Raw genomic sequence first — 26,583 nt, 5'->3', positions numbered from 1 at the left:
GGTCATTTCAACATTTAGTCTCCACACAGATCCCCTCCTTTCTTTCCTTAGCTTGATCTATCTGTGTAAAATTCTGTTCCCTTTACCTCCATGTGCTTGTCAAGCCTCCATTTGAATTAAATTCAACCTCAGTGGGAGCAAATTCCTTATTCTCACTACTCTTTGGGTAAAGAAGTTTATTATGAATTCCCTTTTTAAATTTTTTGGTGGCTTATATTGATGGCCTCCTGTTACACATAAGTGGAAACATACTTTCAGTGTACACACTGATAAATCTTGACATAAATTTGAAAAAAAAAAACCATCTAATCAGTCATCTCTCAGCTTTCTTCTCAACATGAAAGCAGGAATCCAGTTTCTTCACTCATTCCTGATGTGTATACCCTTGTATTTCTGGTGCTATCCCTGTAAATCTCCACCACATCTTTTCAAGTGACTTCAGAACCTTTCCATAATACAACAATCAGAAATATAAACCGTGTTTGTAGGCTCGTCAGCCAGAGGAGATAGGCTGCCTGAACCCCACCTTTCATTGAGATTTTCATTGAGATCACATATCACTTAGACAGCAACAGGCCATTTCGGCCCACTAGTCCACGCTGCCTAACTTACATCCAATTAACCTACAATCCCAGTAAGTTTCGAATGGTGGGAGTAAACTGGAGCCCTCGGGGAAAACCCATGCAGACACAGGGAGAACGCACAAACTCCTTACAGACAGTGCAGGATTCGAACCCCAGTCCTGATCGCTGGCACAGTAAAGATGCTGCACGAACCGCTTCGCCAACTGTACCAAACTAAACCCTTAAGAGTACAGCTTTAGTCTACTCAGTCTCTCCTCATTCACATCCACCATCCCAGAAACTAGCCTAATGCACATTTACTGCACTCTCTTTGATTACAAGTATATCCTTGTTTATGTCTTTCTTTGGCTGGGCTTCGCGGACGAAGATTTATGGAGGGGGTAAAAGTCCACGTCAGCTGCAGGCTCGTTTGTGGCTGACAAGTCCGATGCGGGACAGGCAGACACGGTTGCAGCGACTGCAGGGGAAAATTGGTGGGCTGGGGTTGGGTGTTGGGTTTTTCCTCCTTTGTCTTTTGTCAGTGAGGTGGGCTCTGCGGTCTTCTTCCAAGGAGGTTGCTGCCCGCCAAACTGTGAGGCGCCAAGATGCACGGTTTGAGGCGATATCAGCCCACTGGCGGTGGTCAATGTGGCAGGCACCAAGAGATTTCTTTAGGCAGTCCTTGTACCTTTTCTTTGGTGCACCTCTGTCACGGTGGCCAGTGGAGAGCTCGCCATATAACACGATCTTGGGAAGGCGATGGTCCTCCATTCTGGAGACGTGACTGTACACAAAACTGCAGTCGCGCTCTTACCATTGCTCTACGTAATTGCAGCAAGCATTCTTTTGATCCAAACTATAATCCTCTTGCAAGCACTTCTATCTGGGATCAGCTAGTTATTGCAGAGGTTTTGAAGCCAAGGCAAATTCTCTTCTTCCCGACGCAGCAGTCCAGCAGACTTTACTAGCTCCACATCATGCGGAACATGCCAGACACTGCCTGAATCAAAGCAACACAGTGGAAGCATTTGATGATTATTTTAAACAGGATTAGGAGATTTTGTTGCTGAAAGCATGGCTAGTGTTCCAGGTTCCCGCAGGGTTTTGACTGGTCATTGAGGTTCCGATCAGTGTCACTTGTGTCGCCTCGGCATTGCAGAAAGAATTACATCACAAACTGCCACAAGCACAGACACCCTTCCCAACATGGTGATCAGCGTGACTAGAGTCGCAGATATGTGAGCATGAATTGGTCACTATAGTAGAATCAATTTACCACTCAGAACATGGACACATACATCAGAAGGAGGGCCCAAGCCTGCAAAGTTGGTTACCTGTCATTTCCTATGGATACTGCGTGACCTGACTGAGTTTTTCCAGCATATCTGTGTAATGCACATTGTACCTGAATTTTATAACCAGTACTTTTTTTAAAAATTAAAAAAATCATGTTGACAGAGGAGTAAAGCCTAAATTTTCAAAGGTAAAATAATGCGGGCCTCGGAATAATTCGGCATCTTCACATTATGGTTTTCTTTTGAGTGTAATATCATTGATAAATTGATTCTACTATAGTGACCAATTCATGCTCACATATCTGCGACTCTAGTCACGCTGATCACCATGTTGGGAAGGGTGTCTGTGCTTGTGGCAGTTTGTGATGTAATTCTTTCTGCAATGCCGAGGCGACACAAGTGACACTGATCGGAACCTCAATGACCAGCCAAAACCCTGCGGGAACCTGGAACACTAGCCATGCTTTCAACAACAAAATCTCCTAATCCTTGGCTGTGTGAACCACTGCTACCCATGAGACTCAGGGGCTGTGGTTTGAGGGCCCATTCCACGAACCTAGTGAAAGTGCCACACAGTTAGCTGTCTTATGGCTGAGGCCTTTAACCATTCCCGCCTCCCTCTATTAATGTGTGGGATGCTGTGACACCATTTGAAGAAGTGAAGCTGGAGTTCCCCCATTCATCCATCTAACATTTAGACCTAACCGTCATCATGAGCAGAGATAGATATTCTGCTTAAAAGTCAGAAGATCTTCAGATTTCACACCTCTTAGACTAGGACTTGGGCCTTCAGATCCTGCATTATTCTAGAACTGGCATGAGTAACGTAACCCCATTGAAAAGAATGGAAATAAATTAATTAGCCCTTTTTAATTTTCATTTGGTTTAAATCCATTTAATTATTTTAATGTATGTGACCGTTTTATTATTTGTTATTATTAATGTAGATTATTTTAATTATATTTTTATTCTTTAATAATTCCCACATGCTTTTGAATGTTTGACAATGGGAAAGGCATTTTGACCTTTCAATTTAAACAACAGTTTTGACAGCCAATGAGCCTGGCAGCAGCCCTCACCAGCCATCTAAGCCTTTCTGAAACACAGTTGACCTGTTGCTCTCAAGATGTATTGCAGTGTTCCAAAGTGGGCTCCACCAATGAACTGACCTCCCAGTGGAAAATTATATCAGTGGGGTCCAGGAGTCAGTGATTGGCAAGCCTGGGACATCCAGTCCATTATTGCTAGTAGACATATTGGCAGTACAGCAGCAGTGGAAGTTCTTCAGAAGAACTTTGGAGGCTGCAAGATTATCTCTGATGCTCAACAGTAAGAGAGTACATCAATCCACATTTGTGACTGATATAATACCAAATTCCAAATTCAATGGAGATTTGAAACCCTTCCACGAGAATACCAGTCGATAGCAGAAATTTTATGTATCAAGTGAAAAATTGATCTGCAGACCTGGTCCAATTCCTACAAAGCATGTATTTTAACAGAAAATTTGTTCCATGTTTGAAGCTGGAGAGACAGCTATTCCCTGACATGCTGATTATATCTTGAAATGGACATAAGTATGTTAGCATGACACGTAGAAGTCGTAAATCAAGTAATTTTCAATTCCAAATCAAGTGTCTTCCTCGGGTTCTTGCCAGATCTATCAGCAGGGGATGAGTTTTTTTCCTCTTGCTCGCCATCTTATTTGGCGAGCTTACCACACTTACCAAATGGCAACTGAGAGACGGTCACTATTGTATGCGTGCAGCCTTTTTTTTTAGGTCGTATGTACAGATGGTCTTAAGTCACACAGGTCATAAGTCGGAGAGAGGCTGTAGATTGTGGAATTGATCAAGCTGCTTTAGGAAGGATGAAGCTGGCTGGAATGGTTTAAAAGATGGCTAGTTTTTATAATTTCATTGATAAGTATTAAATTGTCTTCATATAACCTTATATTAAAAGTGGTACAGGCTCAGTTCTACTAAATAAAAATATTGGTAATTTTTCAACAGTGTATTACTGGGTATTAATATATCACATTTTTAGTAAGTTATCAAACAAAAGTTGTACATTGGAAGTATGACCTGCTCAATCCAGGGTAACATGCAGATAACCTGCAAAAAGTCAGGAATTAAATGTGAAAATGGAGGTGTAACATACAGCCTAACTTCTGCTATTTTGTTTTACAGTATCTTCCTCACCTCTCCCAGCAGTGTGACTTCAACAGACCTATGCCTAATGGCCAGATCAGGCAGCCAGGAGCCCCAAACCAGCAGAATGGACAAGCCAGTGCACCAATCCCAGTGCCTGCTATAGTTAAAGTAAGCGCAAATCACTTGTCTGACTATACCACACTTAAACGTTATTAACGAAAGGCTGTGAGGGGAAGTGATTAGAAAGATTATCTGAAGGAAAATGTCTCTAAAGAAGCCTTGTTTACTCAGTAAAGTATCACAGAAAACATTTAAATGTGTAATCCTAATGTAGAGATTTTTCAACTTCATTCTAAACCACTAATGAAACTTGCACAGACAGTCATGGTATAAGATGAGGGATGCAGTGGGGACTAGTGAGGGTACAAATGAAAAACACCAGAAAGAAGTTGCAATGCCTGACGAAATGGACTCATCTTGGACTAAGTTCCATCCTCGAAGTCCAACCTACGCCACACAAAGTCGGCATCGCTAAATTAGACACATGAGAGCAACCATGAATGCACATCCCTGTATGAGATAAAAACATAAGAAACAGGAGCAGGAGTCGGCCATCGAGCCTGTTCTGCTACTCAATGAGATCACGGCTGATCTGATGATAGGCTCATCTTCATCTATGTACCTTTTCCCATATCCATTGTACCCTAGTATGTCAATAGCTATGCAACTGTGTCTTAACTATATTTACTGAGGTAGCCACCACTGCTTCAATGGGCAACGAATCCCACACATTCTGAGAAAAAAGCAGTTCCTCCTCAATTTCTCCTAGATCTACTTTCCTGAATCTTGAGGCTATGCCCTGCCTCAATTATAGTCTCAGCTCCTATGTTAAAAAGGCAAATTAGGATTCCAGCCTTCCCCATCCATCTCCAAGCTTTGTAACAGATGGAGTTAAATTCTGACGTCAGTGAAAGGAAGGAAAGTCGCAAGCTTTGAGACTTGACTCCACTGACGAAGCAGTGCACAGCCTGAATTTAAATATTCCCTTTCATCTCTTCCAATGAAATTAGACAAAGCCATCATCAGATGGGAAGAACCAGCGGCACAAGAAGCCAAAGGAGACAAAGCCAAAGGTGAAGAAACTGAAGTATCATCAGTACATTCCTCCAGATCAAAAGCCAGAGAAGTCCCTCCCTCCCATGGACTCGGCCTATGCCAGGCTTCTGCAACAGCAACAGCTCTTTCTCCAACTGCAGATATTAAGCCACCAACAACATCACCAACAACATCAATACAACTATCAAAACATTCTCTCTACTCCTCTGAAGTGAGTAGACTAAACCCTTATCTATTTGTGCTGAGTCATAAATTACAGAAACCCACTGGTTCCATGTTGATCATCGAGCGTCTGTCTCTACTAAAGCCGACCTCCAAACTAACCCATGGTAAAAAGGGAGCAGGGCATTGGTTGTTGAGCATGAGGAGAGACCACATCATGGGTGGTGAGATTCAGCACCCAGTCAGTGTAAATAGTCAAGGACAAATTTCTCCCTCTGCTTTGTTTGCCCCATACCCTGTGAGAAATCAGAAGATGAATTACAAGTTTCAATAGAATAACTCAGGAAGGTGGAGTACACTTTTTTTTTCCCAATGGTCACCCTGTTTGGCAGTGAGTTGGATCTGCTACGTAGTAGTTCAAGAAAGATAGACGATTGAAATTGCACAGTGGGATGATGGCTGAGTGCGTAAGGTAAACCTTTCGCCTCAGGACTGTATACCATCCATACTGAAAACTATTCCCATAACCAGATATATTCATCCAGATTAAATACGTGTCTTGAATCCTTTTTACAGGCAGTCTGGTGATCACATTTCCAGAAACACATGCAGCTTAACCGCTACCGTGTCAGGCAGCAGCCTATCTCCTGTGAGGCCGACGGTAACAGGTCAAACTAGCAGCTGCCCTTTAAGGCCAGGACCGCTTCCATCCAATCTCGATGACTTGAAGGTACATTTGAACCCACGTGTCTTGTTAAATTAACAATGCTCGTGTGCAGTTAAAAATATTACACATATTGAACACAGTATTTCATAATGTGTTATGGAAGCATTTCATTACCTTGAGATTTCAAAAGGGTTCTCCATTCAACTTCTTGCTGTTAAGTGTGGTTACAGATTAAATGTAGAAAAGTCTGCAATGCACTTTCCGTTGAGTGGGTGGATTGAGTGAAGAATTTGAAGCCACCGTGTGGGATTGACATCAATTTCATACTGCACTGTGTCAGGAGATCAATAGAGCCCATTCAAATATTAATGCAGTGAGATGTGCTTTTTACTGAAGAGTTGAAGGGTTTATTATGCAGCAAGAACCTTTTCATACACATGAGTGCACTTAGGTTTTTTTCTCTGTAGGGAGATATTTTTATACAGTCAACAATTCCTGTCGAGTTATTTATGTTCTAGGTTAAAGGTTCCTTTGTTGTCACGTAATAATATAGAATAATGTCATATACATGCTACACCAACTTTTGTCTGCCGTAAGGCAAAGACTTGCCATGGGCATTGCCTGGCGCCCCTAATAATAAGAGAAAGAGGAGCAAAATAGACTCCCTCTCAGAGACGTTGAGTGTCCATGGATTTGTCTCCAGTGCTCTGCAGCCACATGAACTCCTGTTCAAATCATTGTCTGCGGGAGCTCCAGATCCAAACCTCCAATACATTCAGGAAGCCCTCAGCACCCAAGGCCATTGAGGAATCATTCTTGCCCTCAGCACAGTCTTGAACCCTAGTTCTCATGAGCTAGCTGCCTGCAGCCCGCAACCTGTGCTTGTCCTTCGCCTGTCGAGATCCTCGCTGGTCCTTCGCCTGTTGAGAACCTCGCTGGTCCTTCGCCTGTCGAGATCCTCGCCGGTCCTTCACCTGTCAAGAACCTCACTGGTCCTTCTCCCCGTTTCTGGTGCCCTGCACTAATCAGATGCTCCCCCTGCTGCCCCTCCTAGTACACTGCCCAGCATAGGTGCCAGCACAGACATCCGTGGTTGAAGGATGTTCAGATATACAGCTTTTGCCCCTCAACAACAGGCCACTTAAAGCCCGTACACAGCCATCAATATCAAGACTGGGCAGCTGAGCCATGTGGAGCACCACTGTGTCCCTGCTCTCCATGCTCTTGGGTCAGCACCAGCAGGTAGGGCTGCCATTTATTGGAGTTCCCAGTCTACAATGTTTGTTATTGGATAATGTAATAGGGAAGAATTGGACATTACTCATCTCCAATGTCTTTTCAAACCTCTTGATAAGTAAAGCAGTGGTAACTAATCTGACCATTGGATACAACTCCAGGTTCCACTTTGACATGACTCTGAGTTTAAAGAAGCTCTACCTCAGAGCTTTGATTTTTCAGAGCTTGTTCTAGTATTACATCTCCTTGTTTTACTTGCGTTCCCCCGTGAAACCAATGCATTTAAATGTCTTGTTGTTTCCTGTGATTAACTGTGGCGTTCTCCACTTGTGACTTGCATGTACACACTTGACTTGATAGTCACAGAGGTGAACACAAATGGCCAGCTGGCCATATGAGAGCAGTCTTCCTTTTCAACCAGCATCATTATGTGTTTAAGGGAACTGTGCTTACATTGCTGGCTTCTGGAAATGAATGGCAGTACAGAGTCTGGGAGAGAGTGAGATTGATTTGATTTCATAATGGTACAGACATGTCACATGCAAGGCACAGTGTCCCATCTATTAAATATAGAATCAGTTATATGTTTCATCAGCTATGTGGCTGATAAAATAGACAGACATTTATGGGAATAGTATGATCTTAATCCATTTGATTTATGAAAACATTATCAATTACACTTTTGTCTATACTTAACTGGCAATCTTGGCAATGCTACTCAACTTAGTTCTGGTCACTCCAGAGCCCAGTTACCACTCTCCATCTCACCCACTGAGCCCCAGGTGGTCCCATACTCCCTCTAATGGGACTCTGGATCCCATACTCCCTCTATCACACAGCGTCCCACACTCCCTTCATCCTACTGAGCTCCAGGTCCTACATTCCCTCGAATACACCTGAGCACAGGGACTCACATTTCCTTGAATTCCTTGAGCCCCGGGTCTCTCTCTCACACACACACACACACACACACACACACACACACACACACACACACACACACACACACACACACACACACACACACACACACACACACACACACACACACACACACACACACACTAACCCACTGAACTCTGGGCCCCGCACTATCTCTAACACACCAGCACCCTGGTCCAATACTTGCTCTCACAGACCAGAAGCCTGGGTTCCATACTCCATCCGACACACCAGAGCCCTGTGACCCACATTCCCTCCAACACACTGGTTCTCCAGTTATCACACTCTTTCTTGGGAAAACCCAATCACTGCTTGTAAGTTTCAGTAGAAGTAATTTATAAGCTCATACATTTCCTTGAATGGTTTAAATGTTTATTAATTAATTAAATATTGTGATATTTTTGTTAATTTGTTTCAATGTTTTTGGAACATTCCAAGGCATGGTTGTTTATTTGGATGGCATATATTCCATATAAAGGAGAGGCCCTCAGCTTTAACCTTGACTTTAGCCATCTGAACCCCTATCTTTCATGGATAATGAGCTCTTAGAATAATCAATTTTTTTTATTGACCTTGTAGGTCTCAGAACTGAGGCAGCAGCTGAGAATAAGAGGTCTTCCGGTGTCTGGTACCAAAACGGCCCTCATGAAGAGGCTGAAACCGTTCCAGGACTCCAACAGTTTGCCAGCCAGCAGCACCAGCACCACTTTGGCCAGTTCGGTCAACGAGATGGTGTCTGCGACCTTCCCAATGACCCCTGTGACCTCTCTGTCCAGCTTCCAGACACAGACTGCCACCAGCACTCTGGCGAGTGGCTTCTATCAGTTTGGCAGCACCAGCTCGACCCCTCCCATTTCTCCGGCATCCTCCGATCTCTCGGTCACCGGATCTGATTTGAGTGGCTTGCCCGACAGCTTCAGCGACGTGCCTGTGCCATCACCACAGCTGGGACTACAGCCATCGCCCATTCATCTCAGCGCCGATGACAGTCTGATGGGGAGCATGAGCGGAGGTAGTGTGCAGGCAGAGATGGATGGCTTCGACGCCCACAAGGACAAAATGCTGATAGAAAAGCAGAAGGTCATCGACGAACTGACCTGGAAGCTACACATGGAGCAGAAGCAGGTGGAGGAACTGAAGATTCAGCTTCAGAAGCAAAAGAGGAGCAACCAAAATGACCAGCAGACCCAGCCACTCTTCAGTGTGTCTGTCAAGCAGGAAAACCTGATGTCCAGCTGCCCATTCGCAGGGCAACAGGTGAACAACAGGAGCACAACGCCAATGATGTCCTCCACGTCCAGCAACAGTTCTGCCGACAGCTTAAGCGCGTGCGGCTCGCCGCAGAAATCTGGCGCAGCGAGTGGGCAGGTGTGTGCAGACACCATTGAGCACAACGCAGTGAGGTCACCGCCATTCCTGAGTCCGCAGTGCTCACCCCAACATTCTCCCTTGGGAGCCCTCACCAGCAGTCCTCCACATGCCAGCCTCCCTCCATCCCCAAGTAACCACTTCCTTCTGCCAGTGTCACCCACCCCCCAAAATGGAGATGGGCGGAGTAGTTCACCTCATCAGCTTCAGTCCATTCCAGCTTGCAACACTCAGCTCAAAATACAGGTAACGCTCAAACCTATTCTGAATTGCAGAGTACGCCGTTCAATGTTATCACACTCCTGGCCATTGGTGCTATTGATCTCCATTCACCTTAATACCATTGCTTACAATGTGATTTCATTTTAATTTTTTAAAAATTTAATTTAATTTAGACATAAAGCACAGCAACCGGCCATTTCGGCCCACGAGTCCGTGTTGCCCAATTTACACACAATTAATCTATACCCCCCCCCAGTCCATTTTGAATGGTGGGAGGAAACCGAAGCCCTCAGTGAAAACCCACGCAGACACAGAGAGAATGTACAAATTCCTTCCACGCGGCATGGGATTCAAACCCTGGTCCCGATCGCTGGTCCTGTAAAGGCGTGGCGCTAACCACTATGCCATCCGTACCGCCCTATTAATAATGTGATAAATGCACAGTCTACTTCAGTCAAGATTAAATATTCAATTAAGCAGGAAAGTCTGCAGACTTTATAATTGTAATGTAACAGATGACAATAAAGAAGTCTTGAAACTAGTACACAAAAGTACTGGAGAAACTCAGCTGGTCACACAGCATCTGCAGAAAGCGAAGGGTAATCAGTGTTTCAGTTGCATCTCATTCAGTTGCATCTCATTGAGGATACAGGGCACTTTTACCCTCGCTACTGATAGTTTGATGAGATGGTGAACAGGAAACTTTGCTCTTGATGTAACTGGTCTGGAGTGTTGATGGAACTGCAGAGAGAGTTTCACTCTGTTTTGAACCAGTGTTGACAGAATAGTGCCAAAGCGAGCTTTGCCCTGTGTAACCAGTACTGCCCCAGCTCTGGGAGTGTTTAATTAATTTACAGACATGTACAGTAGGATGACATGTACAGACCTGACCTCAGGTGAAAACTTAATATCCTTAGCATTTAACAACAAATGGGTGACCAATGTTATAGATGGATATTGAACTTGAAGAGGAACTTCTACTGGTCCACTTTAATCAGCAGGGAAACTAAGGTGATAATCAAAGCACCAAATAAACAATGGAGATTGTGACACAAGTCAGAAGAGAATTATTTATAGATTTCATCATTTGCACAGAAAAAACATAATATTGGCTTGAATGTTTCAAAACAATAAGGGCAACCCAGTTAATGTAGTTAGCAAAATGCTATTAGAGTGCCACCGACCCAGGTTCGAATCTGGTGCTGTCTGTGAAGAGTTGGTAGGTTCTCTCCATTGTCTGCGTGGGCTTTCGCCACGGACTTCGATTTCCTCCCACTTGCTGAAGATGTACGGGGTTAGTTGTGTAATGAGAAAAAGAGGAACAGTCTGTATAGCTCTTTGTTAACTTGTAATAACTACCATGTTATAGTGAATCAATATAAACATTACAGTGTGTTAATTTTGCATTTTCAAATGTTACATGCACCTCACTGACCTTTATCCTTTAGGGCTCAAAAGGACAGGAAACTCAGCAGCAAAATGACAGTCCTCAATTCCAACAGCAACTCCAACAACATATAATACGACAACAGATCCTCAGAAAGGTATTTATAATTAAGGACTTACTTACCTAGGAAATTATTTCGAAGCACTTTGTAACATTAGCTTGGATGTATTGGTTACATGTAGTTCCTACATGAAATTAACGAAATGTTGGTGGGAAGAATGCTTCCATTAGGGACAGTTATTCTCAGGACATGCAGCAGCCTTGTACTGTCCCCTTAATCTGCTCAAACTCTTAACTCTGCAATGCTGGTAATATGTGCATTTGATATGCTGACAAAAATAGCCATATCAACTCTACTATCAAGATATGATTGCACTAGAGACGGTACAAAGAAGATTAATTGACAATGTTGCTGGAAACATTTAGCCATGAGGAAAGTTTGTACAGGCTGGGGTTGTTTGCTTTGGAACAGACGAGTTCTGATTGGAGCTGCATAAAATCACAGGGGACCAAGGCAGAGCAAACCTTTAGGTTAGGTCATTAGATAAAATTGTTGGTAGACGGACTGGAGGAACATACTTTCACTCATAAGAGGCTGGAACTGCCTGTTGGAGGTAGAAGCCTTCATTCCATTGAAGCAATACTTGGATGTGTATTTGAAAAGACAAGACCTGTCGACCATGGATCAAGAGCAGAAAGATGAGATGCGGTTGAATGGCTCATTTTCAGACAACACAGGGCCTCTTTCTGTGTCATAAAATTTACTCTGATCCTCTGAGTATCTGTGGATATTGAGGAGCTCTGTGCCATTGTAATTACCTCCACTTTATCGCCAGAATATCAAAGAAAGGGAGATGTGAGAAGCCGGTGATTTTTTTGGGTTCTTGTATTTTCAGGGACATTTTTGCCATTGTGCAAGAGGGAAATTAAGAAGCCCTAGCTGATAAATTATTGCTTTTATGAAAACATTAATTTTGATATCTAACACCTTTAAAAAATAAAAGATTTTTAAATTTAGAGATTTTCACTAAGTGCAGAAATAACTGACAGATGAAGGATGCAATCAATGCACAAAGTATACCATTGCACGTCTGTTGTCTGTTGTGGGAAGTTTTGTGCTGATCCTATATGTCCTTTTGCAGCCACTCTGTAAATGTATTTCCAAACAGTTTAAGCTTAAAAAAAACAATATTCATTCATTATCATTCCAAAATGTGTCCAATCACTTTATTTAGATGAATGCTCCTAGTTCTGCGAATCAAGTTGGTCAAAAATTTGTCATCAGTGCCACTTCCTTTTGTAATTCAAATTCAACTCTTGGCAAAATCAAACAACCTCCATCCTATGAAGATGCAATGAAGCAGGTGAGAGCTAATTGTACTCGTTCATGTCAGTGAGTATTTTTTTAATTAAATTTAGACATTTTCTTTTTTTCTCTTTGGCTTGGCTTCGCGGACAAAGATTTATGGAGGGGGTAAATGTCCACGTCAGCTGCAGGCTCGTTTGAGGCTGACAAGTCCGATGCAGGACAGGCAGACACGGTTGCAGGGGAAAATTGGTTGGTTGGGGTTGGGTGTTGGGTTTTTCCTCCTTTGCCTTTTGTCAGTGAGGTGGGCTCTGCGGTCTTCTTCAAAGGAGGTTGCTGCCCGCCAAACTGTGAGGCGCCAAGATGCACGGTTTGAGGCGATATCAGCCCACTGGCGGTGGTCAATGTGGCAGGCACCAAGAGATTTCTTTAGGCAGTCCTTGTACCTTTTCTTTGGTGCACCTCTGTCACGGTGGCCAGTGGAGAGCTCGCCATATAACACGATCTTGGGAAGGCGATGGTCCTCCATTCTGGAGACGTGACCCACCCAGCGCAGCTGGATCTTCAGCAGCGTGGACTCTATGCTGTCGACCTCTGCCATCTCGAGTACTTCGACGTTAGGGATGAAAGCGCTCCAGTGAATGTTGAGGATGGAGCGGAGACAACGCTGGTGGAAGCGTTCTAGGAGCCGTAGGTGATGCCGGTAGAGGACCCATGATTCGGAGCCGAACAGGAGTGTGGGTATGACAACGGCTCTGTATACGCTTATCTTTGTGAGGTTTTTCAGTTGGTTGTTTTTCCAGACTCTTTTGTGTAGTCTTCCAAAGGCGCTATTTGCCTTGGCGACACGGTAAACAGGCCATTTTCACCCATGAGCCTGTGCCACCCAATTACAACTCCCCCGGTATGTTTTTTGAGGGTGGGAGGACACTGGACTCCCTGGGGAAAACACACACGGACACGGGGAGAACATGCAAACTCCTTACAGACAGCGCAGGATTCAAACCCCGGTTCCAATCACTAGTGCTGTAACAGCGTTGCGCAAACCAGGCCACCTACCAATAACTACCAGTAAACTGGACAAATTTATTAATTTCATTTGAATCGTTAAACTGGATAAACAGAGTTGTTCTTAAAACAAAGAAGTCTGACAGGAGATTTGATAAGACTGTAACTGGCTGAGATAGTTTAAGCCCCCATTAGTAATTAGCTCAAGAATGAAGGAGTACAACTTATACATGGAAGTGAACTGCCTTGTGCATGAAGTTGTTATAATCAGGAACTCACTGCCTCTGGTTGAAAAAAAGAATTAAGCAAGTGTTTCAAAAAATAAATTGGAAAAGCATTGTGATAGGATCATTTGCAAATCTTTAGAGAAAGAATGGAGGATTCAACTAACTGGGGTTCTTCTTCCAGGAGATAGTATTTCAATTTTTATATTTAATATTTAATATATATAAATTTTATTGATAAGACAGTCAAAGCCAATTCGAGCCATTTAGACCCATGCCTTCCAATTACACCCAAATTAACTTACAACCCCGTATGTTTAGGAGGGTGGAAAGAAACCGGAGCATCCAGAAGAAACCCATTCAGACACAGGGAGAAACTGCTTAAAGATAGCACCGCATTCGAACCCAGGTTGCTGGCCCTGTGATAGTGTCGTGCTAACAGGGACAAGGATTGATGATATTTTGTGCCTTGACAATTCTATAAAGCATTTTTGCATATTTAATAGATGGTAGAAGCTTGTACCTGATCATATACTGCAGGAACATACAATATATAATACTGCTATACTGGAACTGGCTCTTCAACCCATGATGAATTAAACTAAATTTCCTCCACCTGTAACTACCCAAACTCTTTTGGAAAAATTGGGTACTTAGAGTTTTGGGCTTCTGCTGGTTTCAGTGAATTTTTTTTTTCACAACAGTTACTGATACTTCAACAATTGTTAATCGAGTGGTTGCATTTTAAGAATATAGAATTTTCAGTAAATTTTGATTTATTTGTGGATATTTGTAACAGTCTTGGGTTTTTTAAAAAAATTTATGATTTATTATGCCTTTAGAAAAGTTCAATGTTCTTACATTTCAATTGTCTAAGACATGTAAAATTGTATATTTGGTTAATCAGTTCCATATTAAGTCAGCTGATTTTTTTTAAGCATTTTTGCTGGCCAAGTCCTATTTAACAAAATTTAATCTTGTTTATCCACAGCAAATGTCTAGAAGCCAAATGGATGACCTACTGGATGTACTCATTGAGAGCGGAGGTGAGGCTTCTTACATACACGATGCATTCTTAAAAATTGAGAGAGACCAGAATTATTTTCCATTGTGAAATTATGTTTATATCTGTTTACCCCCATCATCTGGTTCCTACTGTTAGATTGAAAAATAAGTAACAGTATCAAATCTTCTCATTTTATTATTTAAGGCCTAGGTCATGATAACCTGCTTGTTCTAAGCATACCAAATGTGCCATTTGGCAAAATGGATATTGTACATCTTCACATTGTACATGTTTGTGTAGAGTACTTTTAAGTCACATATGATTGTTTTGGGTAGTTTCAGCCCTCTGAAGTTCATTGCTTTAAGTGATAAACTTTCCAACAAATTAAATTTTCATCCCATATTTCCTGAAGAGAAAAAGACAATTTATTCTTTTTTGAACTGTTTACTTTGCAGAAATGCCACCAAATGCCAAAAATGATCACCCTTGTGCTCAGAAATCTGTGCCTCAAATCACAGTCTCTTCGGGAGCTTCCACCATTACTGTGCCTAGGACTTCGTCAAGTCCTTTTAATCATATGTCTCCTCCACAGCTCTCCTTTGAACATTGTGCAAGCAATAATAACAGTCAACTTGAAGCCCTCCTTAACTCGCGCAGCTCCTTGAGCAGGGGGAGTGATATTACACTGTTAAAAATTGGCAGTGAGGATTCCCAACTCGACAGCATTGGTGAGGGCTTTTCTAGCAGCTCCCGGGAAGATATGCTGAATGCACGAGACATTCTGGAAAACCCTCTTTCACCAATGGAGACCCAGATGTCACCGTCTTCCACACATAGCCATGTTATGAACCTAGGTCTGACAGAAACTCCCTTGGAAAACATGGACTGGTTGGATCTCACACCACCTAGCTCGACAGCAGGCTTTGGATCAGCTGGTTCCTCCACCCCAAGCATCTTCTCAGCAGACTTCCTGGATGTTACAGACCTGAACTTGAACACGACTATGAATTTGCAATGGTAACATGCTCAGGGGACTACAAACTACAGGTAGATTTAAAGCCATTTGGGAAAAAAAATTAAAATAGACACTTACCACTTGTGTATATAAACAATGTTGGCACAATAAAGTAAAACTAAAAGTTAAGTTGGCCTATAAGATATTTGCCCTGTGGTTGTTGTTCCTAGTAATGTTTGAATGCAATAACAGCTTCATAAAGTTATGTATTACTGTGTTTTACCTGAAGCAAAGTGAACACAATCCATCAACAAGGGGCAGAGAGACAGAGAGAGACCTGCTTTGAGTCTAAATCTGACTAAATTGGCAGGGCAGTATGTCGGTTAAATATTCTGGCCAGCTCTTAATTTGCCCTGTGCACACAACCACATATTTTTGTACATAGCTTAAATTTACTCGTAACTTTTGCAAGATTTTTTTTATAATTTTATCAGGAAAAAAAGATTCTTTATTAAGCAAGCAATATTTGCTATCTTGAATATTGGAAAGTATTAAAATACTTGCATCTTTTCCAAACCACATTTGCAAAGTCACCCTATTATATGCAAGTATTTGATTCTTAGTATTGTGAATATATTTTATTGTTCACTTTGCACAATTAAAAGTAGAAGAGTTTGTCACAGTTTGCCTGTTTTTTTTTAAATGTCTGCCTAGGTATTCAAATGTTAGAAGGCATTCCATGCAGATTCTTGGTAGGATTTTTGAAAAATCTGCGAGTTGATGAAATTATGCAGTGTATTCCTTTGCATTTTCATTGCTTTTTGGTGATCTAATAATATAAGAATTAGGACAGGCAGGTGATTATTCATTGTTTTGCTTAGTACATGATGGGGAAATATTTCCTGCCTTCATTCACCCATAAACAGGCTTCACAAAAAGCAGTGAATTATGCAAATGCATTTTTAAATCTAGTAAAACTAAAGTAAAAGAAGCTTTCGCTGTTTGTTCTGAAGCTAGAACTTCCTTTGTAAATCAGTGAACATAAAACCTGTGCTCAAGTGCACAGGAGCAAAGCCGATATCAGGCTTGATGACATATTCAGAATTTTTTGCAAACTTGGGTATTGACCAACACAATTTGTTCTAAGTTAATTTCAGCAAGCAACTCACAGGCTCATGTTTTTTTTAAAAAATAAGGTATTAATTTAAAAGGGAACAACACCAAACAAAAAGTTGGTGCCAATAGTTCCGATCCTCGTCTTAGTGTAAAGAACATAGTTTATTTTTGGTAAATACTATTCGAACCAAAGAAATGCTCAGAAAAACATTATTTTCATATCATTTTGTATTTTATATTATCCCTTTCTGCAAATATTACATGCAGTGAAGAGATTTCAATGTGCCCATTTGAACTAGACTGAAATCTCTGAACCATTCAATATTCTGCATTAAGACTGAAATGTTAGCAAAGAAATTTCTTGCTAACTTGTGTAGTTATAATATAAATTAGTATTGTCCAATTCCCTTGATTATTAGTTTCTAAAATATAAAAATCTTATCTGAAAGGTACTGTGCAGTTAATTAATATTTATTAAATACAAATAAGAAAGCACAGATTTTTCCAAACAGGCAATAAAATTCCACATAATCAGGAGTTGTAGTGAATAATACCCATCAAAAACACTTCATTGCCCAAGATCTGTATTTCTAAAGAAGTCAAGGTCAGCCCTCAGACTGTTGTGATCAATGGCATGCTTGCAATTTGTTTTGTATGAGAGATGATTCTTGGGCAGAGTGACCTGGCAGCTTCATCACCTTCAGTAAAATTCTGCCACACTTGGTATTCATCGATGATCTCCCATTGAAGTACAACTGGGCATAAATCTGATCATTTTCTTAGATTAGATGGAATCAGGCATTAATAGTCTCCATACTTTCGATCTCCTCGGCACCCCCACCTCTTCATCAATAAACATTGTTCCAAAATGGACTTGAATTAAATGATGCATGGAAGGTACATTCTAACTAATGAGTATATCTCATTCCAGTGTTCACACTTGTCCCTGTGTGAGCCAAGGTACGATAAAATTGAATGACTTAAATGGGCTTTGAAATTCTTTGTATACCAGCATAATTAATCACTGCACTACATTTTTTTAAACACTTAAGCAATGTTATTCTATTAACCAACAGAATTACCAATCAATCCATGACTGCTAACCCACTTGACGCTAGAGATTTCCCATTGAGACTTTCAAGCTTGTTTTCATTCAGCATTGTTCCACATATGATAATACTCTTCAAGCATGAGTGTATCTCCAACATGTGAGGAAAGAAAAATATTTGCTTTCTTTAAGGAAAGATGAAGGCATCTTTATTTAGTGATCTGTAGAATTGTTAATCACTATGAGAGGCACACAACATATAAATGAGGAGTTGGAGTGGGCCGATGATAATCAAACCTGCTTTACCATTTACACCATCATAATTATAACCTTAATTACACATTATGCCGATCTGCAGTAACTTTTGAATTTTTTTTTAAATCAAGAATACGTCTACCTCGGCCTTAAAAATATTCAGACTCTCCAATCACTTTCCTTTACGAAGGAGAGATCCAACAATTCACAATTGATATTGCCCAGACAACCTTTCAATGTAGGATCTAAAAGACATTGCCTCTGAGGGACTGATCCTTACCATCCTGCAATGTTGAAATATTCTGTCATGTTAGCTTTGATTAATGGAATCATGTTAAAATGATTGGACCAAGATTGGTTAAAATCAAAATATAAAGGGGTCAGAACACAATAAAATTCATACTGTATTTAAGAAATCTTGTTTTCAATGGTTGAAACAAGAGTGATGAAATACCATGAAAAATATTTCATTTGTCATGACTGAATTTAAGCGACAGAAACTAAAATAAAATCTAAAAAGCAAAATGTTTGTTACAGCTGCAATTGCACGTTAAGGCAAAGAACCTCACATGCATGGAACCCTTCGAACAACTGAACCACTCAAAAGTCTAATTCAGTGGTTTTCAAACTGTCCCCCAAACTCACATTCCACCTTAACCAATTCCTATGCCATTGGAGCTCTGTGATTAGTAAGGGATTACTTAAAGGTGGAATGTGAATGGGAAGGGAAGGTTGAGAATCACTGCTCTAGACCCAATTATTACTGAAATATCTTGCTTGAGAAAAATTGTCATTGCCCCATTTCCCTTGGAGCTTTAAAACCGTGCACATAACAAGTCAATTAAATATAATTAAAACAGTGGTTTTCAAACTTTTTCTTTCCACTCACATACCACCTTAAGCAATCCCTTACTAATCACAGAGCACATATGGCATAAGGAATACTTAAAGTGGTACGTGAGTGGAAAGAAAAGGTTGAGAACCACTGAGTTAGCGTGTACACCAGCATAAAATAAACCTGTCTGGTTCAGGTATCAGACTACCAAAAATCTCATTTCCATTTTTCGTTACCACACCAAACACCTTCCCACAGCCCACCCTAACCATCAATGACTCATCACCTCAAACTGCTTCTCTGAGCACAATAATGTAGGGAGACTTCCATGAGTCAATAAAGTTCCTGTTAAAGCTACATGGCCTCTTATTCCAGCACCCTTCCTTTAAAAGAAAAATAATTTCCCAACAACCCTGAACTTAGTTTTCAAACTCGAAGTGAACAGATTATTGCCCATGAATTGGAAATTAATAATCTACAGACTCATTTTGAAAGTAATACTGTTTTACACTTTCAGTTGCTCAAACCAATAGCATATAATTTTCCAGAAAGTTGAAACCCATGGGCAGAACAAAGCCATTGCAAACATAATTAATTCCCATTACATATACTTGGAGGACCTACTTCTCTTGATTTCCAAGTTGACTTGGAATTCTCTCTGTGGTCTAGACACAGACTTCCAGTTATATTATCAGAATTGCTATTGATGGGAGGAATAGAGATATATTGTTTGTTTCAGTGGAGGCGCACAGGAGACTGCAATTGCTGGAATATGAAGCTAAACACAATCTGCGGGAGGAACCCAATGGGTTGAACAGGTCTTGATAAAGGGCATTTGCCCAAAATGTCGACAATTCTTTTTCTCCCTGTGATGCTGCTTGACCTGTTGAGTTCTCCAGCAGATTTTGTTAAGATTGTCTACAGAGGTTTTGAGCTTTAATTCATCCATTTTCATACATCAGAATGAAAAATGAACAAAATACCAAATTTCAGATTAATACATCTTAAATTCAAAAGGTATTACTAAACTCTGCAAGTCTGTAAAGTACATAAAATGGTCCTCATGAAGCCTGTTTTATACATCTAAACATCTCAAAACTGAGCATTAAAGTTGAAATAATCTCATCTGTTTTTAAATTGTTGCATAAAATCTAATTATGCAGATATTTTTAAATGTAAACCAAGAATTAGATAGAGGAGGAGATGTTTGGGTTGCAGCATCTATACAATTAAAGATATTCTGGACATACACTGGGCATATACACAGGTCCATTAGTTTGACTGGTGTCATCAGTTCATTGGATTTTTCAGGGTATCAGATAAAGCACATTCAAAGATGGTTAGTGTGGATACAGCAAGTGGAAGTGGCACGCAGGGAATGTTGTGAGTGATGAAAGGAACTTAAATTTCTCACTGACAGCACAGTGATATTTCGAACATTGCCAATTCAAGCCGGCTGTAGTGATTGTACCAACCTCTTTCTTACCAGCATGTGACAACTTTCAAGAGTGCTTTCTCTTTTGATACCAACACCCTTTCTTTGGTTTCTTCCACAGGTCATGTGCTTGTAACATTACTTCATTTTCAAACATGTATCTTGCCCTTCATCCTCCCCTACCTCTCTCTGAGAAACTGCAGCAAACCTCCTCATGTGTGATGAGGAAGATATTTAACAGGAGATGGGGGACTGATATTCCACCCAGCACTACAATGTAGAGTACCAAAGACCTTTGTGCCTAGGCTATTGCCTCACGGTATGCAGTATCTTAATTTACAGCAAATTTTGAAAATATCGTTGCCCTGTCATATTTATTTCTGGGGACATAAGTGATAGGGCTGCCTTCTTGAATTGTAACAGTCCTGCAAAAATGCCATTCAACCTCGAAGTTTTCAATCTTCAATAAATGATTCACAATTCAACAGCGGGCATTTTTCTTCAACAAACATGATTAGGTTGTGAAATTTCTATTAAGTCAGTCACCTATAAGAATTAATATTCCAGGATGACAAACAAAAGAAATATAGGGAGCAAATAGTCCATTTGTACAAAACATCTGCCATATCAAACTGCCTCAAAAGTATCACTGTTACTTCGACCAATTCTGTGGGCTAAATTCTTTCTGTATTCATATATGCCTTATTTTGTTGCACTTTGTAAATACTATATATTTTCTTATGGTGTATTATCTAACACAATGGAAATTTTGCTTTTGTGTATATAATGGCAATAGTGTAGGTGCCAAAGTATTAAAAAAAAAACTATGTAAACATTGAAAAAAAGTTTTGGAACTGGGTGTTCTTAATAAATTGGTTATCTTGACACAACCTGTTATCTTCTATCGTTCTTCTTTAACCAAAACTAATTGTCTGTCATTTCTTGGCAATAATGAGAGCTTTTGCTTTAATTAAAACAAGCAACAGGAAAATGGGCCTGAATGTGAACATCTTTTTTTAACAATCACAAAGTCATCTGTGAAATTCTGGACAACTCGCTAACACTAAACCCTTGGAGTAATTGCCAGTGGAATATTACACACGATTCAAACATGGCACGGGAAGTGGGATTCTTCGGATGTGCCATTTGTCTTCTTATTAACTTAATGAGGTATTTAACTGAAGAGTGACCATATAAGAAGAGAGGGTGGTAAGGAAGGAGACTGGCATGCTGCAGCCATATAAAACCTTGGTCCGGCTGCACGTGCAATTCTGGTGGCCTCATGACAGGAAGGAAGGTGGAGGCTTTGGAAAAGGAACAGAAAGGATTTATGAAGATGCTGCCTGGGTTAGAAAGCATGAGCAATGGGGAAGGGATGGACAAACATATTATTTTCTTTGGAATGTCAGAGACTGAATGGAAACCTGATAGTTTATAAAATTATGAGAAGCAGAGAATGGGTAAGACAGTCAGAAACTTTCCCCCAGGCTGAAAATGTTGCATACTAGAGGACATACATTTAAAGTTAGGGAAGGCAACTTTAAAAGAGATTTTTTACACAGAGTGAACGATGCCTCGAACAAGCTGCTTGGAATAGTGATGGCCTGTTCATGTGCTGTACTGTTCTATGATGTAATGCTGCTGCAGTGGAGTTTAAATATTTAATTGCACATTCATATTTGAGCCGTGAAGTGTCTTTCTGTTCTCAAATATACATTGGATTTGCTTCATATAAGGTGTGAATTCAGTGAACTGTTATTATCGAATTGGAAAGATGTTGGATTCATTCTTCTGGTTGACTCATCTGCTTGTTCATTCATCAAGCCGCAAGCCTGCCACGTCTTGCCTTTACAGATGATCTCTCGAGTTAGTACTGAGTAGGTCTGACTCAGTGTGCAGTGAGAATGCTAGTCCATTGCACTGAAATAGATATTATCATAAAGAACAAAGTATCATTTAAATGGTTTCTCTCAGTGGAATGATCACAGTAAAACGAAGTATACAAGAAAGTCTGCAGATTCTGGGGGTCCAGTGCGATACATGAGATTATTGGAGAAACTCAGCAGGTCACACAGCATCCATAGGAAGTAAAAGCGAATCAATAGTTTGGGCCCGAGCCCTTCATCCGGAATGTGGGGAAACCGGTAGATGCTGGAATAAAATGTTTGGGAGAATGGGGAAGAAAGGAGAGAGGGGAGGAGCACAGCTAAGGGGTAGAAGCTGAGGTGATCGGGGAGACGGTAGAGGGATAAGAAGGATAGCTCTGATAGGAAGGGAAGGGGGTGGGAGCTGCAAGAAAGTAGTCAGAGGGGTAGAGAGAGAGAGAATAGGGGAAGGGGATTAATGGCAGTTGGAGGCCGTCTGGTTGGAGGCAGCTAAATGGAATTATCTGGCACCTAATGGGATCGTGTATTGTGGATGCCACTTTTGCGAATTTGGACTCTTACAATACCTAAATAATACACCTGCATTAAGAAAACATAGTTTAAAAGACAAAAGACAGTAAAGTTATTTGAAAAGAAAATATTGCAGTACTCAATTATGTAAAGTTCACTTTAATAAGGTAATTATTGTAACATACAAAATTTATATTTGAACCATGGTCCCTGGTACTGAAACATTGCTGCTATGCTAACCGTGCCATCATCATAATTAACCCGCCCTCCCCCAAATTTACAGATAAAGCCTTGTTAATATGAGTAAAAATAAAGATTTTTACTAGGCAGGGATTAGGAGACATTTGGGAGAGTTGTCCAACCACCATCTTCATCCTGGGCAATGCCATTTTATTCAAACAAAACTTTATTCAAACAGCTGCTGCAGTCGAGGCATGACGGGGGTGGTCATGCTGAATGTTTGCTCCCATCTTCACCAACATGTTGCTTGTGGCTTCAGAGAACGTTGGCTTGTTTCATTTTTAAACTTCCAGTAAACTTTCATTTTATTTATTTATTTGTCTGTCTACTAATTTATTTATTTCCTCTTTAAAAATGAGTTTACGGTTGATTGAATACTGGATAATGGGGATTCTACTGTGTAATTTGCGGGTGGCCTCGATTTGGCAGGACATGAGGTCACGGACAGGCAATGAAGCAGCAAACTGCTTTTGATTAGTGTTGATAACATGAAGGAAGGACACCGTACAAACAAAAGAGGCTGGTGCACAAAATGGAAGGTCGCATCACTGCAAAATTTTGTTAACATGGATTGGTTATCACAAGTACAAATACCTGGAGGAAATGTCTTTTGCAGCTGTAAAGATGTAACATAGTGCAGTGCCCTGATGTCTTGCAATGGGGCAAAAAAATCAGGAATGCAAGTTTGCTGATGGATAGATGGGGGTATGGCATGATGAAGATATTTTAACGCTGCAACAAGATGCATGTAGTGGTTGGTTGAAGGAGTTGGTGACTTGGAAAGTGGATTTTAATGTGAGGTCATGTCATTTAGAGGAATCAAAAAGCAGATTATGATTTTATTGAAGGGATTCTGCAAATTTAATGACGTGCGGAGGTATCTGGATATTTTTACGCACGAAGCACACAAAATCAAGCATTCATTTACGGGATGCACAAGGGTCCCAATGTTGTGTTCCTAAAAATGGTACATATCGCAATTTTCCAAAATGCAAAGCCATGATTCAAGATAAGCAAGCTGGAAAAAAAAGTTTATATGTATTTATTTTTTCACACAAATTTTATTCCATGTCTCACGTTTGTGGATAATGGTTTGTGAATTCTGTCAGGGCAAACTTCCTTTTACCAGTTGGCTGTATCACTGGGGTTTCTGTAACTAGCAAAGCAAATGCCTCGTTGAGCTTTAGTTGAGAGAGGGTTATTAGTGGGACCATCTGGTAATGCAAAACAGTTTTAGTCTCCTTATTTAAGAAATAAAGATGTACCAGTGTTGGGAGGCAGCTCAGGAAAGATTGATTCAGCTAAATCCTGAGATAAGAAGGTTGTCCCATCAGAAATGGTTAATAACTGATTAAAATGAGATGTTATTCTTATTGAAGCACAAAAGATACAAAATAACTATGACCAGGTAGATGGTGAAATAAATCCACTGGGTAGGAGATGTCCTTCCTACCATGAAGGGCATCTACAACCCTCACTGCAGAAGAAAGGCAATAAGCATTGTGAAGAACTCCACACACCCCTCATGTAAACTCTTCTCCCTTCTGCCATCTGGGAGGTGGTTCCATAGCACTCAGGCTCTTACATCCAGATTGGGCAACAGTTTTGTTTTCCCTCCCAAGCCATCAGACTCCTGAACAGATGTGGACAGGGAAATGGTGCGCTATCAATAACTCAAAACACTGGAGTTACAGAACAATAGGCTTTTATTCGCAATAAACCTGAAGGTTATCCTGTACTGTGACCCAGGCTTTCGGGGCCTGGGGAGGGATTATGGTTTTGGAGCCTTTATTAAGGGTCAAGAGGGAGGAGCCACAGGTCCAGTCACAGAATGGGCTGGAGCCAGATAAATGAATGTACAGCAGTTCACCACAAGTACCATGGACTTTTACTGTGTACATCTAAATATTTTAATGTGTTCAACTTCTATTCTAACATATATTCATGTAAATATGCTTCATAGTCCTGGAGGAATGCTCTCATCTTTACCATGCGAGTAATTTGATTTGACTTGAGAGACTCATGTGAGGAAATGCAGTCACAAAATAAGTTGGACCAGTCATTTTAAAGCTTGTGAGTAAAATTTCTTCTTTCAGTGGATGGTAAGTTTCTGGATGTCCTCTGCGCCAGAGATTGAAGGTGAGATCGGTTGATGTATTAAAAGGGGAGACTTTCAGTTCTTTGAAAGATCGACGAATTGAGAAAGATCAAGGTATGGGAGAGAGGCAGCCATGGTCAGAGTTCATGGCAGGGCAGGCTTCAGGGCCTGCTCCTGTCTTCCTATGCTGGTATGAGTGGCACTCAGTCAGTACCCACAGAGCACTCATCTTCCACGTCAAGCAGGAACAAGGAGGTGACTATTGACCCTTGAACTAAAATATTATTATCCACTTTTCTCTGCTGAGCACCTTTATCAAAAACAGTTGCACTTATTTTAGAAAAATACCTTCCAGAAAAAAAATGGGAAAATTTTGGAGTAAAATGGATTTAAAATAAAAATATAATTATGGATTGCAAAGGTAGAAATTGCCAGCTTTGTATTATGAAGCATGAACGAGAAAAGGTCAAAAATAAAGAATGTAAAAGCTGTTGCATGGATATCAATAATTTGAAATCTAATGCAAGAGGGAAGATACTCAAATGGGAACAAGATAGAAGCCCAACTAATGACCTGCAGGAGAAAAGAAGTTCTTTAATCGAATAAAGGAATACTTACTTCTTTCTAAGCAGGAGGACCCAGATCCCAGAGCCTGCTAGCACTGCCTCGGTCAATAAAGCTTTTCCAGGCTTTCACTGATGTTTTATGAAGGCTGCTTTTAATTCTGTTAGCAGTAAACAGTGGAAACATCCTTTGCTTCTGAGATCTGAAATATCTATAGCAGCCATCTTAAGACACTATCTCCACAATATCCTTCAAATTCACTGGAAGGAAAGGTAAGCCACCTGCAATGCTATCTCCAAGGCCAAAATCCCCAGCGCGAAGGCTCCAGTTACACTTGGTCGGCTATGTTTGGCAGGTCACTTTGTTCAAATACCTTTCTTTAATCTACCAAAACAAACAACCTATCTAAACTTTATTTGTGGGAAGGAATTACTGGGCAGATGGAGGAAGGGATTCAAGGATGTGCTCAAAGCTCCTCAAGGAAATGCAATATCACTCCTGGGAATTCATGGCCCGTAACCATGCAGAATGGAGTAGAGGAATTTTTATGGTGTTGAGAACCTCAAGGCCATGGATTGAAGGCACACAGAGTTCTACAGAAAGTGCGCACCATCTCTGCCCTATCAACCACCAGCCACCCTATCTTTGAAGGTTTCTATAGTTCCTACAATGACTTTATCAACCACCAAAGAACTCACAAAACATGAGGAAGGACGTCATCCTTGATTCCAAGAAGAAGATGGAATTTTACTCCACCTATAGTGACTGAGCAGAGACAGTGTTTGGAGGATTTGGGAATTTGTGTTGTACCCTGATAGCAATCAGCAGTAGTACAAGGTAGGCTTGAATCATTTGCACTTTGCTAAGTGTCCTGGGTTGGTCATCGTAGCATGTTCATCTGGGTGCATTGAAGTAGTGCGATATGG

The 26,583-nt window shown here is 40.9% G+C and overlaps 1 protein-coding gene across 6 annotated transcripts in view; it reads left to right on the top strand.

Moving 5' to 3' along the window:
* The window catches only part of myocd (myocardin), a 101,029-nt gene extending 79,789 nt beyond the window's left edge, over positions 1 to 21,240 (top strand). For 4 of the 6 annotated variants that reach the window (XM_069929507.1, XM_069929506.1, XM_069929509.1 and 1 more), the window contains 8 exons: positions 4,048 to 4,179; positions 5,082 to 5,338; positions 5,866 to 6,019; positions 8,714 to 9,748; positions 11,173 to 11,268; positions 12,407 to 12,535; positions 14,701 to 14,755; positions 15,171 to 21,240. In XM_069929507.1, coding sequence (XP_069785608.1) covers positions 4,048 to 4,179; positions 5,082 to 5,338; positions 5,866 to 6,019; positions 8,714 to 9,748; positions 11,173 to 11,268; positions 12,407 to 12,535; positions 14,701 to 14,755; positions 15,171 to 15,736 — 2,424 coding nt within the window. In that variant the 3' untranslated portion in view covers positions 15,737 to 21,240. The remainder of the gene's footprint in view (positions 1 to 4,047; positions 4,180 to 5,081; positions 5,339 to 5,865; positions 6,020 to 8,713; positions 9,749 to 11,172; positions 11,269 to 12,406; positions 12,536 to 14,700; positions 14,756 to 15,170) is intronic. The other 2 variants (XM_069929508.1, XM_069929511.1) reach the window with 2 other exon arrangements.
* The last annotated feature ends 5,343 nt before the right edge of the window (positions 21,241 to 26,583 follow it).

The sequence above is a fragment of the Narcine bancroftii genome, chromosome 3 (assembly GCF_036971445.1).
Source record: "Narcine bancroftii isolate sNarBan1 chromosome 3, sNarBan1.hap1, whole genome shotgun sequence".
Lineage (NCBI taxonomy): Eukaryota > Metazoa > Chordata > Chondrichthyes > Torpediniformes > Narcinidae > Narcine > Narcine bancroftii.
This window is presented reverse-complemented; position numbering and strand designations above follow the sequence as displayed.